This window comes from Rattus norvegicus, chromosome 15 (genome assembly GCF_036323735.1).
Source record: "Rattus norvegicus strain BN/NHsdMcwi chromosome 15, GRCr8, whole genome shotgun sequence".
Lineage (NCBI taxonomy): Eukaryota > Metazoa > Chordata > Mammalia > Rodentia > Muridae > Rattus > Rattus norvegicus.
In genome coordinates this window covers 44,431,452-44,448,518 of record NC_086033.1, presented here as the reverse complement: position 1 = coordinate 44,448,518, position 17,067 = coordinate 44,431,452, and the positions used below count along the sequence as shown (strand labels likewise).

The window sequence follows — 17,067 nt, the reverse complement described above, 5'->3', positions numbered from 1 at the left end:
TATTGGAAAATAAGTACAAAGCTTATTTGAACAATATAACAATGTTAGTGCTTATTCCTCTACTAGATATAGAGAAATTTTAATCTAGCAACATGGCTACTCTGGCAAGGGATCACATTCAAAGATCTTCTAGGTCTATGTGATCTGTCTGGAATGACACACCTTTAATCCCTCTGGCAGAATACAGACATTCCTTTAGTACACACCTTTAAGCCCAAACAATGAAGGTAAAGTTAGTTTATAGAAGAAAGAAGCCATGTTTGAAAGTGATGTCTAGTTGACCGGCAGATGAAGTGATGAGTCAAAGGAAGATTTGACAGAATGAGTGAGAGACAGGTTACACCCAATCTCATGAGAACAGAAAGGAAAGAGGGGCTACTGGAGAACAGTGCAGAGTGAGTCAGGAAGGAGGGCAGTTCAGTGAGTAAAGTTCAGTAGAGGTGAGTTTGTTCATGGATCCATGCATCTCAGTGCAGTTCAACAGGGCCAGTTGAAGCCAGAGAATAAGAAGGAACCAAAAGATCAGAACAGATTGCCAGAGTTAGTGTGGTGGTTTGAATATGCTTGGCCCAGGAAGTGGCACTATTTGGAGGTGTAGCCTTGTTGGAGGAAGTGTGTCACTGTGGGGGTGGGCTTTAAGACCCTCATCCTAGCTGCCTGGAAGTGAGCCTTTTCCAGCATGCCTTTAGAACAAGATGTTGAACTATCAACTCCTCCTGCATCATGCCTACCTGAGTGCTGCCATGCTCCCATCTTAATGATAAGGAACCAAACCTCTGAACCTACAAACCAGCCACAATTAAATGTTATCCTTTCAAGAGTATCCTTGATCATGGTGTCTGTTCATAGCAATAAAACCTTTACTAAGACAGTTAGTTTGAGGCCAAGCAGAGCAATTCAATGAGAAGCCAAGAGAAGCCGGTATGAATCAGTCAGCTTGGAGAGGAGTTTGGGCCAGAAGAGCTGAATTAAACCAGCCAGCCAGAGTTCAGAAAGAACTAAGAAGGGTGAGCTTATTCAGCAGTAAACCTCCAAGATAACAATTACAACAGGTGAATAAAAGTTACCTTTACAACTAATGAGTGCCTGTTCACATCTAAAATGACTTATTGAGACACACATCACACATCTTCTGGACCTTGTTGGTATCTGCTTTCACAGTTAAATAAAAGTAATGGATCTAAACGCACTTCTCTTTCCATTTGCCTTCCTCATTTTGAAAAATACACAATTCTGCATTTATTGGAATGGAAATCTTCAAGTATGTTTCTTTTGTGATTTTTTTACCCATTAATGTGCTCATAGTTGTAGCATTTTGAAATGCAGTTTGTTTTTATGGTTGAGTCATATTCCATTTCAGGAATATGCCACACTTAATTAATCAGCAGGTGAGCAGTTGGTCATCCCACTATTTAAATAATACAATACTGCTAGGAACATTTGTAAACAAATATTTGTGCTGATAAAAGCTTTAGATTCTCTTAGGTATAAGCTAGGAACTGAATTGCTGGGTCCCTGTCTTGTTTTAGTTACGGCTGCCCTAGTACATGTGAAGACGTGGGTCATCAAACGTGAACATAGAACTCTTTAAAACAAGTCTACTTTGTGTTGCCGTGATTATTTATTTTCATGTATATTACATTCTTCATCTCATAGGACATTGCTTTGACTGTCATTGCCACCAATGTTTAACATAGACAGTGTCCTTTCTCTTTTTCACTTACCCAACTTCGTTCTATTGTCATAGGTGGAAATATAAGTCACAATTATTTAAAGACAATTTCTGCCCTAGTTATAAAATCACCGGTTATTTATTTTAATAACAATTAAAATTTAATGTAACCCCTCCACCCAAAATAACCCAATTCTTTTAATAGGGGGTGTTTACAAACCTAGGATGTTCATTTGGCAAGTAGAACAAAGAAGAATATCCAAAGAAGTCTGTGACTGTCTTAATTAGGGTTTCATTGCTGTGAACAGACACCATGACCAAGGCAACTCTTATAAAGGACAACATTTAATTGGGGCTGGCTTACATTTCTAAGATTTAATTCATTATCATCATGGTGGGAAGCATGGCAATGTGCAGGCAGACTTGGCGCTGGAGGAGCTAAGACTTCTACATCTTGATCTGAAGGCAGCCAGAAGACTCTCTTCTACACTAGGCAGAGCTTGAGCATAGGACTGCAAATCCCACCCCCACAGTGACACATTTCCTGCAACAAGGCCACACCCACTCCATCAAGACCACTCCTACTCCAAGGCCACACCTCCTAATAGTGCCACTTCCCATGGGCCAAACATATTCAGACCATCACGGTGACAATGCAGGTGACAGGAACCACAGGTCTCCACCAGATGGGAAAACAGCAGATTGGCCCATACAATACTAGTTTCACAGAGATAACTGTGCAGACAGGACCATGTTGTCAGAAAGGAAACCTGAAAGGCTTGGGGGTGGCTGGATGCTAATTTATTGAACAATAAAATTAGATAAACTCTTAAACAGAGCAGAGATCTAGTAGCTAAAAGCAGTTGAAAACTCAAGATCAATATGTGGGTGAATTCTCTATACCTGGTCTAGGGAATAACTGTGACAACATACCTAAGAGAACCAAAACATTGGCACTGTGCACGCGCACGCACACACACACACACACACACACACACACACACACACGCTCATTAGGTTGTAATTTAAAAATAAAGATAACTTTTAAAAAGAATGTCATTCAGCTAAGAAAACCACACATGAGATCAAAGAAAATATGGAGGGAGGAGGGAAGGGTGGGTTGTTTCCTGGATAGAATAAAGGTTTGATGAGGAGCCTGGTGAGCCTGCTTGGGTAATATTTCCAGTTCTCTTTATGAATGTAAAAAAATCCTTCCCACTTTAGTGGGAAAACCAAACCTCCTGAGGCACTCCTCAGTGCTGACATGGAGTTGGTGGGTCTCTTTTCAGCCTCAGCGAACCGTCTCGCACTATCTGGAAATACACATTGTAGTTGAAAAGCAGATGGTAAGTGTATTCCAAGTGTATTTGTCCTGTTCGTCTTCATTCCTATTATCAGCAGTGAGGCATGAGAAAGGCTCTTCTCCCGTGCCTCACAGAGTGGGTTTCTGACAGAGGAGAGTTGATAACTCTGTGTTAGTACACTTTAATAAACTCTCAATTGCTTGCACTCTTTCCTTTTTGTCGTAAGTGGAGGGTCATTTATTTCGTAGTTCCTTGGAGTTTGTTTACCTTCTTATTTGAGGAGAGTTATACATTCACACATACTTGCAAGAACATGTGCACAGCCTGACACCTCCATACACAGACGCCCCTGCCAATGCTGCGGCAGCCAGCACGTGGCAAAATGCAGTCAAGGTAAAGGATATTTGCACCCCAGCACAGAGCCACACACTTCCCACCCTCTCTCCCCAGCCCTCAAATCCACTAATGCATTCCTCATTTCTATATCTTATTTTCACTTCTAAACCATTGGATAAATGGAATTATTCAGTATGCAACATTTGGGAGTGTCTGACATACAGATTCTGGGAATTTTCCCAGTCTTAACTTACTTCCTACATGTGGAGAGGTGACTCCGAGGTTAAGAGCACTTGCTGCCCTTTAGAAGACCTGGGTTCAGGTACCAGTACTCCCATGGTACCTCACAACACCCTGCTAAATCCAGCCCTTGTAATCTGGTGCCCTCTTCTGGCTTCCATGGGCACTGCATGCATGAGGTGCACAAGCACGCATATAGGCAAAACACTAAGATAGTCACATCTAAATTAAAACTAACATTTTTTTCTGTCAGGAACTATTATCCTTAATTTATTGACAGGTCATTAATTAACACATTATCAGGTCATTTTATATTTTTTACTTTCACAGTATATGCATCACATAATATGAATAATAAAATAAAGTGGATTAAAATATGTTAATGATCTAAGTTTATGATTTTGCTACATTAAAATTGTAACAAGAGAGTTGCCATGATCAATGTTAAGCAAAAATATATGTGTGTGGTGTGTGTGTGTGTATATACATATATATATATATATATATATATATATATATATAACAATTATGTTTTACAGTTTGAGCATATTGGGGCTGATACAGCTGTTGTCACTCAAAAGATTTTCCAGTTGATTGGACTGACAAATGCTGTAAGTATTTTTTTGTCCTTTTAAAAATGTTTCATCCTTGTTGTCTTAGTTACTTTTCTATTATTGTGATAAAAAGTATAATGATAATGAAGGCAGCTTATAGAAGGAGAGTTTATTTGAGCTTACAGTCCCAGAGAGTTTGGGTCCTTAGTGGTAGGGACAGCATGGTGGCAGGCAGCAGACATGGCAACTGGAGCTGGAAGTGAAGGCTCATGCATGGGACAGAAAGCAGAAAGCAGAGAGAGAGCGCTGGCGATGGTGTGTGGCTTTGAAACCTCCAAGTCCTTCCTCCCGTGAAATACTTCCTCCAGCTAGGCCGTACTTCCTAAACCTCCCCCAAACAGCGCCAGCAACTTGTGACCAGCATCCGTATGCCAGCACCTATGAGGGGCAGTGTCTCTTAAGCAACCACACTTGCTGTTTCTAACGACCCCCACACCTCCTTTTATGACACTGCATAAGGATTCATGATATAAGGACCATTGTTTAGGTTTGAAGTTTCTGCTCTCCTACCTGTAAAGTAGGTCATTGTGAGGATTATTACATACAAGACATCCCTCACGGGGGCTTGATTAAAGGCAAGCATTTTGAATTATACACAGGGCTGGAGAGATGGCTCAGATGGCTTGTTGCTCTTGCAGAGGATGGAGTCCAATTCCCAGGACCCACATGTTAGTTCACCACCATCTTTAATTACAGTTGCAGGAGATCTGGTGTCATTTTCTGCTTAGATACCAAGCATACATGTGATGTCCATGCATACATGCACTCAAAATACAAAAGGAATACAGTTAATCTAATTTAAAGGATCCAGGGTGACTTTTATGACCAGGACACTTACTGCTGAGTAACATTTAAACACTGAGTCCAGACATACACCGCAGTTATTCAATGCATGACCTGAGCTTGTTTTCGAAGCTCTTTTGCCCGGTCCCTTTAGATCATGTTGTTTGAACAGGTTTTCTGTCTGTGTTCTATTTTAGATCTTTGCCCCCTTTAATCTTACAGTAATTCTGTCTTCCCTGGAATTTTGGATGGACGAAAACAAAATCTCGACCACGGGTGATGCTAACAAGTTGCTGTACAGGTTCCTGAAGTGGAAACAGTCGTACCTCGTTCTGCGACCACATGACATGGCGTTTTTACTCGTGTATGTACATTTTCAAGATATGACAGTCTATGCCAAGAAAAACTGGCCCCCATGGTCCCTTTTCCAACAATCCACAGACCATATGGGAGGAAAACACAAGTGCTCCATGATTTCTCCCCTCTGTATATAACAGCTGCTATTGGGGCAGTTTACCTACAGTGGGGTTGTTAAGATCTCCCACTTGGTTGGTCTGTAGTTGAAGCTCACTTCTTCAGTCCTGTTTCCAGATGCCTTCTCACCATAGAGCACACAGCACTGCACCAAACACCCCTGGCTGGGCATCACAGGTTCACATCTGTTTGGAAGGCCTGCCTGGATTCTATGAACATAGCCACTTAGCTCTGATCTTTAACGTAGCGATCATTACAACAAAAAGGAGACAACTCTATGGGGAAAATGTTTGCTGTGCGTTTATGAGGACCTGAGTTTAGAGCTCTAGCACCACGGAAAAGCCAAGTGGCCTCTGTTCTGCAGCCCCAGGGCTGAGGATGTAGAGCAGGCAGATCCCTGGGGCTCGCTGGCTGGCCCGGCTAGCCCAAACAGCAAGCTCCCAGGTTCAGTTAGAGACCCTGCCTCAAGAACTCAGGTGGACAGAAGTAGCTACGATCCTTTAATACAGCTCCTCATGTTGTGGTGACCCCCAATTATAAAATTATTTCATTGCTACTTTATAACTATAATTTTGCTACTGTCATGAATTCTAATGTAAATATTTTTGTAGATAGAGGTTTGCCAAGGGGGCACAACCCACAAGTTGAGAACCATTTTTCTAACATACCATGGGTCTATTGTAGCCACATGGTGTTGCAATTTTAGCATGCAAGCCTTCCCTTTTGTTGTTTTATCACTGATAATTTCAGAACACGCACCTGACCTATGAAAACAGAGCATTAACTGTACTGTGCTTACTTTTGCAAAACTCAATGATTAAAGTCTATTTTCAAATCAGCTACAGGGACACCACTGATTATGTTGGCGCCACCTATCAAGGGAAGATGTGTGACAAGAACTATGCAGGAGGCGTTGCTCTGGTATGCTGTGCCTTAATCTGCTTGATTAAAATGTATAGCGGGAGTGGAGGTGGGATAGGGGTGGGGCCCCTTACTGAAGAGTGTTTGCTCCTCTGCAGGGGACACAGTTCAGTTCCCAGCACCCACTCACATCCTCAGCTCACAACCAGCACCACTCCAGCTCCAGGGATTTGATGTCCTGCCGTGGCCTACATGAGTGCGCTCTCTCTCTCTCTCTCTCTCTCTCTCTCTCTCTCTCTCTTTCTCTCTTTCTCTCTTTCTCTCTCTCTGACACACACTATTAGAAATAAATATTTAGTGTATAACAGGCTGCTGTAGAAAACAGTATAAAATTAAAGATCCCTTGATTTATTACTTTCATTAAAATCGTCACTCCCTAGGGCATGGACACTGGTGTGGGCCCCTTCCCTTTATGTATGTTTATATGGTGTCTGCTGGAGTTTCAGAGAGGGAGGCAGCATAGGATCATCTCCCTCCAGTAAGCAAGATGAAGAAGAGTGGGGCTGGGAAAGAGAGGGTTCTTATTTAAAAATCATAAACTGTATTTTGGAAAAATGTAGCCTTTATGGACAAAGTGATTTCCTTGATCTCTAACGCATCCTCAAACATTCACATGTAACACACACACACACACACACACACACACACACACACACACACACACACCATGCAGCAAGAGCTTCACTGGTTAGCAAAGAGGAAGAGCGCATCTGTCTAAAGGCAGACTGGTTACCAAGGGCGGTCCAGATGGAGAAGAAAGTCTGAGATTTGCAGGCAAGAAACAATGGTTCCCACGGACTGGAAGAGGCCTTCCCCAGCACTTTTTCCCTTCCCCCACATTTCTTTGGGGGGTAACTATCATTGATCCTTAGCTGAGAAACTCCGGCAACATTCAACATCCACAGGAATGAGATATTGAAATACATAGGTGCAGCTTGGCTCACTAATGTTCCTCCATTCATCTCTCTCACCCTCCCTCCCCCCTCTCCATAATTTGTCAGGGCCATACAGTGTCAGTGAGGCATTATGTCCTATTGCCCTGCTTCCTAAAAACCAGCATAGAAAAACAACCCAAGCACAGCTATAGTTGAAAAGCAAATGAGAATCAGTATGTGTTTTTTAAAGTTATATATATAGTCAAGTATACCACTTGCTTTACATACATAGACTGTGTAATGGTTATGACAGACAAATTAATGAACAGGGACCAGGAGAAGACTCCATGGATAATGAACCTTCTGTGTAAGCATAGGGACCTGATTTCCCAGTCACCATGTAAGGAAAGCTGAACCTGGCGGTACACACTGTGCTGGGAGGTCAGAGAGAAGAGGATCTGTAGAGCTCCCCAACAGCCAGTCTAGCATCCAAAGTGAGCTCTAAGTTTGGCAAGAGACCTTGTCTCAAAAAATAAAGTGGAGGGCAAAGAGGAAGCCCCCTGAGGTGGACCTCTGGCCTCCACATGCATGCCTGAGATGAGCACACTCGCATACACATACACACACATACAGACATACACCATAGACACACGAAACAATACATGCACACATATGTAAAACGAAAGAGTGCAGCTCATAAGACACAATACTCGGCCCTGTGAGTCTAACTACTGTAGGTTTCTTACTAAGTGAGATTGTTTCATGGGCATTTTCCCAAAACGCCATTTTCCCTTCATAACCTGTGAGCATTTGGTGGTGGACTTGAACACTGAGCTGTGTTGACAGTGGTCGTTCTTGTGTCTTTTCTGATCTACAGGAGAAGCGCTGTCTGGCTCTAGAAGGCAAAACATTTGCTCTGGGCTGTTCTTTGACATGATGAAAAGCTCAACTGTGTTTTGAATCAGTCTGCTGAATCAACTAGTTTCTTATCACAATTTTAAAATAATTCTTGATGACCTTTGTATTTTCATTTTACACTCATGACTGTTTTACATCCATGCATGCATATCTGTGCACCACAAGTGCACAGTACCCATCAGGAGGTCAGAAAAGAGTATCAGATCTCCTGATGCAGGTGCGAAAGTTGTGACCATCTATGTGGGTGCCTGGAATCAGACCTGGATCCTCTGGAAGAGCAGCAAGTGCTAAACGCTGGGCCATCTCTCCAGACCCTGCAAATGTATTTTTATTTTGCATCTAAATATTCTAACTGGAATTTTATCAAATTTAAATTTATTTAGACTATTTTTCTGAGGGTCTCACATTATTCAAAGGCATAGTTTTAGACCTCTCCTGTGTTTGCAGCATTTGTGATTGGCACAATATATGCTTTACTTGACTGTGTGGCCTCTGTTAATAGCTAACTACATTTCCTAGCCACAAGTAAAATGCCTCCCACGACGTGTACACGCACATTTGTGGTCTGGTGTGTTTTCTTTTCAGCACCCCAAAGCCGTAACTCTGGAATCACTTGCAATTATTTTAGTTCAGCTGCTGAGCCTCAGCATGGGGGTCGCATATGACGATGTGAACACGTGCCAGTGCGGAGTACCCATCTGCGTGATGAACCCCGAAGCACTGTGAGCCTCGACTTCGATGCCCCACCCCTGGAGTTTATATTAAGCCAATTCCTGTCAAGGAAAACTAACCTTAGAAGCCTGGCATCTTAATAGCTTTCTCTTACTGTTATAAAACACCAAGATCAAAAGCAACTCAGGGAGGAAAGGGTTTCTTTCACATTTCATTGTCACCGTCTATCACTGAGGGAGAAAACAAAACAACAACAAAACAGAAAAAGAAGGCAGCAGAGATCTGGAGGTAGGAGCTGAAGCAGAGGTCATGGAAGAGTCTGTTTGTCTCAGCCTGCTTTCTGACTCCACTCAGGACACACAACCCACAGTGGGTGGAGCTATCCCACTTGGATCGGTGATCAATAAAATGCCCCACAGACATGCTCACAGGCCAATCTGGGTGGAAAGCCTCCCTTATGTGGCCTACTCCTTACCCCTTAGAAATCCAATAGAATGTCCTTTAAAATGTGTTTTATTTAGTGTGTGTGTGTGTGTGTGTGTGTGTGTGTGTGTGTGTTCACAGGTAACGTGTAGGGAGGGATGTACATGCCCCAGCACGCATGTGGAGATTGGAGGACAACTCTGAATTGTCTCCTTCACCCATATGTGAATTCTAGGATTGAACTCAAGCTACCAGGCTTGTGCGGTAAGCGACCTTATCCACTGAGCTGTCCTGCCAACCATCTATTGCTTTTTCTTCCTTGGCTCTCTGGTTTTTAGATAGGAACCATGCTAGTAAGATGGCTCAGCGGTCATGGCCTTAGCTGCAGCACCTGATGACCTGAGTTCAATCCCTGCATCCTACACAGTGAAAAAGGCCCTACCCCTGCAAGTTGTCTTCTAACCTATGCATGCATGTTGTGACCCACACATGGCCACACATATATACACACACAGGAATCACGACAGTGGCTGGAAATGTAAAATCAATCCCATTGTGTATGGTTACTGTAACTGAAAGTGATTTTGTGCATGTGTGTGTATGTGCACACACAAACCTGTACACATATGATATGTACATACACATGCATGTGTATACATAAAGAGTTGCCTACTAGACTTACAGAATTCAGGCATTAAGGTAAAAGATAAAGATATAGGAGTTATTTTAAAACCACAAAGCCAAGTTGGGAAGGGATCACCTCTGACTAAGTGTAGATAAAGACAAGAAAGCTGTTTGCTTCCCTTGAGGTGAGGGTGCCTCAAAGTTCAGAAGTCCTAGTGGGGAAAGGCAGGGACAAATTCAGAAGAAGTGGCATACTGTGTGAGGTAAATGCTAAACCATAAGTCCAGTGTCACAAAAACTCTGCCATGTAAAAGCCGGTCCAATCCCGTGCTATTTACCCCTACTAAAGGATCCACGGGGGTTCCTGCAGTTGGCTTCCTGGGCAGAGAGGGGGCGATGGTAACTCTTAGCACAGTCATTTGACACTTGGGTTCCTTTCAGTCATTCCAGCGGTGTGAGGTCCTTCAGTAACTGCAGCATGGAGGACTTCTCCAAGTTTATCGCAAGTCAAAGCTCCCACTGTCTTCAGAACCAGCCACACCTACAGCCGTCGTACAAGATGGCAGTCTGTGGGAATGGAGAGTTGGAAGAAGGAGAAGTTTGCGACTGTGGACAGGAGGTGAGTCTGGCTTGGGGAGGGTGTGGCCAGAATTGTCACATCAATTAATGTCTGTACCATCCCTTTGTCAGTCTGCTTCCTTTCTCATAGTGATCCTTCTACAAAGCTCTTTGTTAGGGACACACAGACACTCAAGAGAGAACTAACATCTTGTCATATGGTTCACTGATTGGTAGATCATCTTTAAAATTACATTTGCTTTTTGACTTTCTCTTGTTGGAATATAGCTGACACCTAAAGAAATGGTGCAAGTTGATGAGTTGGTGTTGGCTGCTTGCATGCAAGGCCACCACAGCTAAGCCTGCCGACTCACAGCATCGGCACGCTCAACTCACAGCATCAGTATGCTCAACTCACAGCATCGGCACACTCAACTCACAGCATCGGCACACTCAACTCACAGCACCAGTACGCTCAACTCACAGCATCAGCACACTCAACTCACAGCATCACCACGCTCAACTCACAGCATCGGCACACTCAACTCACAGCACCAGTACGCTCAACTCACAGCATCGGCACACTCAACTCACAGCATCAGCACACTCAACTCACAGCATCACCACGCTCAACTCACAGCATCGGCACACTCAACTCACAGCACCAGTACGCTCAACTCACAGCATCGGCACACTCAACTCACAGCATCAGCACACTCAACTCACAGCATCACCACGCTCAACTCACAGCATCGGCACACTCAACTCACAGCATCGGCACACTCAACTCACAGCATCAGTATGCTCAACTCACAGCATCAGCACACTCAACTCACAGCATCAGTATGCTCAACTCACAGCATCAGTATGCTCTTTATTGTTTCCTAGCATAGGACCCCTTAGTCCATGCTGGCCCCAAACTCAGAACCCGTGCCAGCTTTCTGAGCACTGGAATTACAGGCTTGCTTGCACCACCATGTCTGGCCTCTCTTCCCCTGCTTCTCCTCCCCCACCTGTCCTTCCTCTCTTCTTCTTCCTCCCCTCTCCACCCTGTCCCTCCTCTCTCTCCTCTCCTCTCCCTCTCCCCCCTCGACTTCCTCCTGTCCCTCCTCTCCAATCCTTCCCCTTCCCTCCTCTCCCGTTAAGAATTAGGATATAACAGCAAGCACTTTGCATAATATATTTTCTTGCAACTGTATGAGATAAACAACCTCTTTATTGAAACTGAACTGAAATGTATGCCATCTAATATCTCTTAGAAGCATATTGCCTTAATTTCAAATCTGTTGTGGTGATAAAATATCCTGACAAGACCAACTTAGGAGAAAAGGGGTAAACTAAAATAAACCCTCTACCCCAAACTCTTGTAGAGTGGTAAGAATATAATTCATGCCAAGCAAGCTCTCATTTCTCTTTCTTCTGTAAGGATCAGATCACAACCTCTTAGCAAACACAATATAGTCTATTAGCTACAGTCAGCACTGAGAATGAGACCTCCAGAGCGTGTTCGTCCTACTCATCTGCTAGTAACACTCCCGGACCACTGTGTCTATTTCTCCCTTCTATGCCCCTTCAGTTCTAATTTGTTTTGTTTTGATTTTGATTTTTGAGACAGGGTTTCTCTGTGTAGCTCTGGGTGTCCTGAAACTCACCCTGTATGTAGACCATGCTAGTCTCGACCTCACAGATGTCTGCCTGCCTCTGCCTCCCAAGTACTGGGATTAATGGTGTGTGCCACCACCACCTGGCCATTGTGATTTTTTGAACGACCCATTTTGAAGATCATTAAGTCCCATCTTTGAGTGCTCCAGCTTCTGTCTCTTCCTCTTATGCACACTCTTGCCCAGCCTTTCCCTCAGGCTCATTTGTCATTCAGAAAGGGTTTTACTGCTATGAGCAGACACCATGACCAAAGCAAGTCTTAAAATGACAACACTGAATAGGGGCTGGCTTAGAGGTTCAGAGGTTCAGTCCATTATCATCATGGCAGCATTCAGGCAGACATAGGGCTGGAGGAGCTGAGAGTTCCACCTCTTATTCTGAAGGCTGCTAGGAGAAGACTGGCTTCCAGGCAACTAGGATGAGGGTCTTAAAACCCATGTCCACAGTGACACACCTCCTCCAACAAGGACACACCTTTTAGTAGTGCCACTCATATAGCAACACTCTAAGCCAAGCCTATACAAGCCACACAGCAGGTATGAAGCTTTCACTGTGGAATAAGAAAATATGGAGACACGTTTGAGGTTTGGTGTTGGAACTTTATTGGCTTTTACCAATATTTAATCACCATTTTAAATTCAATATCTAAGTCAAAATTATTGGAAAATACCTAGAACCACAGGAAGTTTCTTTTTCAAACTAAATAAATCTTATGTAACACTGGGGTTAGAGGGAAGTGAAAGACGGAATGAAGGTAAATGAGGTAAAAATACAATGATAAAATGAAAGGGGGAACAAGCTGTTCCCATAGCTGCCGAGAGTACTATGTCCCTGGGGACCCAGGAGGCAAGGGTTCATCAGAGTTCTCTATGGGCTGGCTGAGGACACTGAAATGTGTGCCTCCCAGCAGAAAAAGTGTGTTTCTGACACTTAAACGGTGTCCTGCCTCCTTTCCTGTTGCTGTGACAATCTATACTCACAAAGGGTTTATGTTAGCTCACAGTTCCAAGTCGTAGTCCATCACTGCAGGGAAGGTGAGGCAGCAGGAAGTCGAAGCTGCTGGTCACATCCATGGCTGACGGCACCGAGAAAACAAGTGCCTGCATGCGTGCTTACTTGTGCCCAGGAGCCTTTTCCATTCCTATGTAGTGCAAGGCCCAGTCCTAGGAAACAGCGCCCCACGGTGAGCATGCACAGTGGATACAGTCAAGATATTCCTCTCTGACATGCCCACAGGCCCACCTGACCTAGACAACCCCTCCTCAGATGTTTCTAGACTGTGGCAAGCTGAACTAAAACTATCAGAAAGGAATTGTGTGCTTTTAAGAAAATATTGCCCATCACTTTGGCTTGAGTGAAAACTCGTTGAAACTTCCCGCTCAGATCTGGCAATAGTGTGTCTTAGCTTCATCATGTTCCTAACTAAGTTCTAACCACTGTGCTATCCCTTCCCTGTAGATGTGCATGTACTGAGCAAGAGCAATGACATTCATTTGGCAGAACAGTTGTGCAAAACACAGAAACCTTCCTGTGCCCTAATGTGTATCTTGCAGAAGTCACACTAAGACAACTGACCTCCACAGCTAATTCCTATCTGCTTAGTGACAAGTTTTCCCATCTTACCATTTCAAATCCCTGGGGATTAAAAGTGTGTGTGTGTGTGTGTGTGTGTGTGTGTGTGTGTGTACGCACGCGTGCGCGTCTCTCTCTCATATATATATAACATGAGAGAGAGATGATATATATATATATATCATCTTACACACACACAACTTTAAAAATATTATTATTGAGTCTTACAGCATTTAGGTTCAAACGTGGCACATAAAAAGTAACTATAACTTCTCTTTATCCCACATCTTATATTTACTTGGCCTTTACAAGAGCCAGAGACCACCTCACTGTCTCCACTGTGAAGGATTGTGTGGTATCAGAGGAATCTACTTCCAACACAGTAAGCTCTATCCTAGAAGAAACGACTACAATGTAATACCTAGTAGGGTGTCAAAAAATCAGTGTCTGTAGGGCAAGAAAGAAGTGACTCAGTTTCCTTTTCTGTTTGCCAACATGAAAGGCAAGCATCTGTCTGTAGGCTAGGAAATGTGTCGCCATTACAATGTCTGTCCAGTGTGAATGGATTCAGATAGGCACTTCAGGCTTGTGGTTTGGCTTCCAGGGCTGTGACGATAAGCCTCCTCCATGCTGTAATCCCACCACCTGTCAGCTGTCAGAGGGCTCCACTTGCTCCACCGGAAGTTGCTGCGACGCTTCGTGCAATGTAAGAGCCTTTTCCTTTCTTTATTTTTTCGTTTTTAAAACCACTTTTTCTCCATTCTTATGTGTATGGGTGTTTTGTCAGAGGCCAGAAGGCAGTGTCAGATCCCTTAAGACAGGAGTTACAGACAGTCGTAGGGTGTGCCATGTGGGTGCCGACACTAAGCTTGGGTTCTCTAAACAACCAGTGCTTGTAACCACAACCACTGGGCCAAAGAGTACTGACATGTCTACTCTTTTTTTTCACATTTGTCAGTGATTTATTTTGATATCACAAGTATTACTACATTGTCCTTTTCAAAATTAATGTGTAATTCCTTTTTCCAAATTTATTATATTATATTATTATATTTCTTCCTTTTAAATTTTTCTCTATACAGTACATCCTAACCACAGTTTTTCCTCCCTCCACTCCTCCCAGTGTGTTGACACCCCCTCCATACACACACACACACACACACACACACACATGCACGCATGCACGCACGCACACAGAAAAGAGCAGGCTTCCCAGGGATATGAACCAAAGGCAGTGTAACAGGATACAACAAAATTAAGGACAAACCCTCTTATCGGGGTTGGACAAGGCAGCCCTGTTGGAAGGAAAAGGGTCTTAAGAATAGACGAAAGAGTCAGAGACACCCACTCCCACTGTTGGGAGTCCCACAGAACCCCTGTGCTACTCAACCATAACCTATATGGGCGGACCTAGTGCAGACCCATGCAGACTCTGTGATCGCTGCTTCAGTCTCTATGAGCTCTGCTTAGTTGATTCTGTGGGCTGAGCTTTCCTAGTGTCCTCTAACCCTCTGGCTCCTACAGTCACCCTCCCCTCACACACACACCTCTTCCAAGGGCTCCATAAGCTCCAAGGGGAGGGATCCAATGGAGGTTTTCAGACATTTCTACTCTTAAGAAAATAATTTGGGGCTGAAGAGATGACTCATTGGTTAAGAGCATTGACTGCTCTTCCAGAGGTCCTGAGTTCAAATCCCAGCAACCACATGGTAGCTCACAACCATCTGTAATGGGATCTGATGCCCTCTTCTGGTGTGTCTGAACAGCTACAGTGTACTCATATACATAAAACAAATATATTTTAAAGATATATTTATCTTTAAAAAAAGAAAAGAATTTAAAAATCTTTCAATCTACATCTTCTACCTAAAATATCAGAGTGTTATTGACAAAAGTCTCTCAGCCATGAAACTTTAATTTTCTTCAGCATTTTTATAATATTCCCAAAATTCCTTCCTTAAAAGTTGAAACAAGAATATATGGGCTGTGTGAATGGCTGAAATGAAAATATTGTTCCTATTACATGCCATATAAAGATAAAATGTGCTACAAGCAACACATATTTTCATTTAATAATATATTTTGTTTTAATATAATTTTGTTTAAGTTGTATATATGTACAAGATATGTTGATTATTTCATCATCCTCCCTCCAACTCCTCCCACAACCCTTCCACTCTCTTTCTAATCCATGGCTTCTTTTTAATTATTATTCACTCACACACACACACACACACACATACACACACACACACACACACACACACACATACACACACACACACTTACATTAGGCTGACCCCTTCGGATGAAACTGCATAACCTATCAGGGGGCTCACCCATTGGGAGACTCATTCTCCCTCTCTCAACAGTCATTAATTACCTGTAGCTCTCATCTGGGGTGGGGCCTTGTGAGATTACCAGTCCCAACTGGCATAGGTCAGAGTGTTTGTTTCTATATGACCTCCTATACAGTGCCCTTCAGGGACAAATATCCCTACTTCTCTGCTGCCTTATTCACTGTGATTCACTTTACCCACCAGCTGAAGGCAAAAGGGGAACTTTGCAGGCCTGCCAATCAGGAATGTGACGTCACAGAGTACTGCAACGGCACTTCCGAAGTGTGTGAAGAAGACTTCTTTGTTCAAGACGGTCACCCATGTGCAGAACAGAAGTGGATCTGTATTAATGGCACCTGTCAGAGTGGAGCACAGCAGTGCCGGGATCTGTTTGGCACTGGTACTTTAATCATGTTTTCCATATGGGTGCAGATATAAATAGACAGATCTGTTTGGTTCAGTACTGAGAATCGATCCAAGGCCACGCCTTACACACACACACACACACACACACACACACACACACACACACACACACACACGCCTGAAGGATGGATGAGAGGTAGAGATGGAGAGAGGAAAACAGCTGTTCAGGGTCAGTCTCAGAGGTTTAATCCTTGTCCCCTGTCCCTGATACTTTCAGCACACCATGGGTGGGTGAAATGACAATGGCATTGTAAGATTAGGTGGTAGAGGAAACTGCCCATACTTAATGTTAGCCAGGAAGCAGAGGAACAAGTAGGCCAGGGGTCTGAGTGTCCCCTTAAAGAGCACCTCTCACCTCACGCCTCCTACCTCACACCTCACACCTCACACCTCACACCTCACACCTCACGACTCACGACTCACGACTCACACCTCACGCCTCCTACCTCACACCTCACACCTCACACCTCACGACTCACGACTCACGACTCACGCCTCACGCCTCCTACCTCACACCTCACACCTCACACCTCACGACTCACGACTCACGACTCACGACTCACACCTCACACCTCACACCTCACACCTCACACCTCACGACTCACGACTCACACCTCACACCTCACGACTCACGACTCACACCTCACGACTCAC

General features: G+C 43.8%; 1 protein-coding gene across 6 annotated transcripts in view; it reads left to right on the top strand.

Annotated features, from left to right (window-relative positions):
* Adam2 (ADAM metallopeptidase domain 2) overlaps nucleotides 1-17,067 on the top strand; it is a 41,380-nt gene that overhangs the window by 11,052 nt on the left and 13,261 nt on the right. For 4 of the 6 annotated variants that reach the window (XM_039093614.2, XM_039093615.2, XM_063274593.1 and 1 more), the window contains 8 exons: nucleotides 2,962-3,018; nucleotides 4,092-4,163; nucleotides 5,147-5,313; nucleotides 6,263-6,344; nucleotides 8,723-8,859; nucleotides 10,298-10,475; nucleotides 14,253-14,354; nucleotides 16,192-16,387. In XM_039093614.2, coding sequence (XP_038949542.1) covers nucleotides 2,962-3,018; nucleotides 4,092-4,163; nucleotides 5,147-5,313; nucleotides 6,263-6,344; nucleotides 8,723-8,859; nucleotides 10,298-10,475; nucleotides 14,253-14,354; nucleotides 16,192-16,387 — 991 coding nt within the window. Of the gene's footprint in view, nucleotides 1-2,961; nucleotides 3,019-4,091; nucleotides 4,164-5,146; nucleotides 5,314-6,262; nucleotides 6,345-8,722; nucleotides 8,860-10,297; nucleotides 10,476-14,252; nucleotides 14,355-16,191; nucleotides 16,388-17,067 lie in introns of those variants that run through there. The other 2 variants (XM_039093616.2, XM_039093617.2) reach the window with 2 other exon arrangements.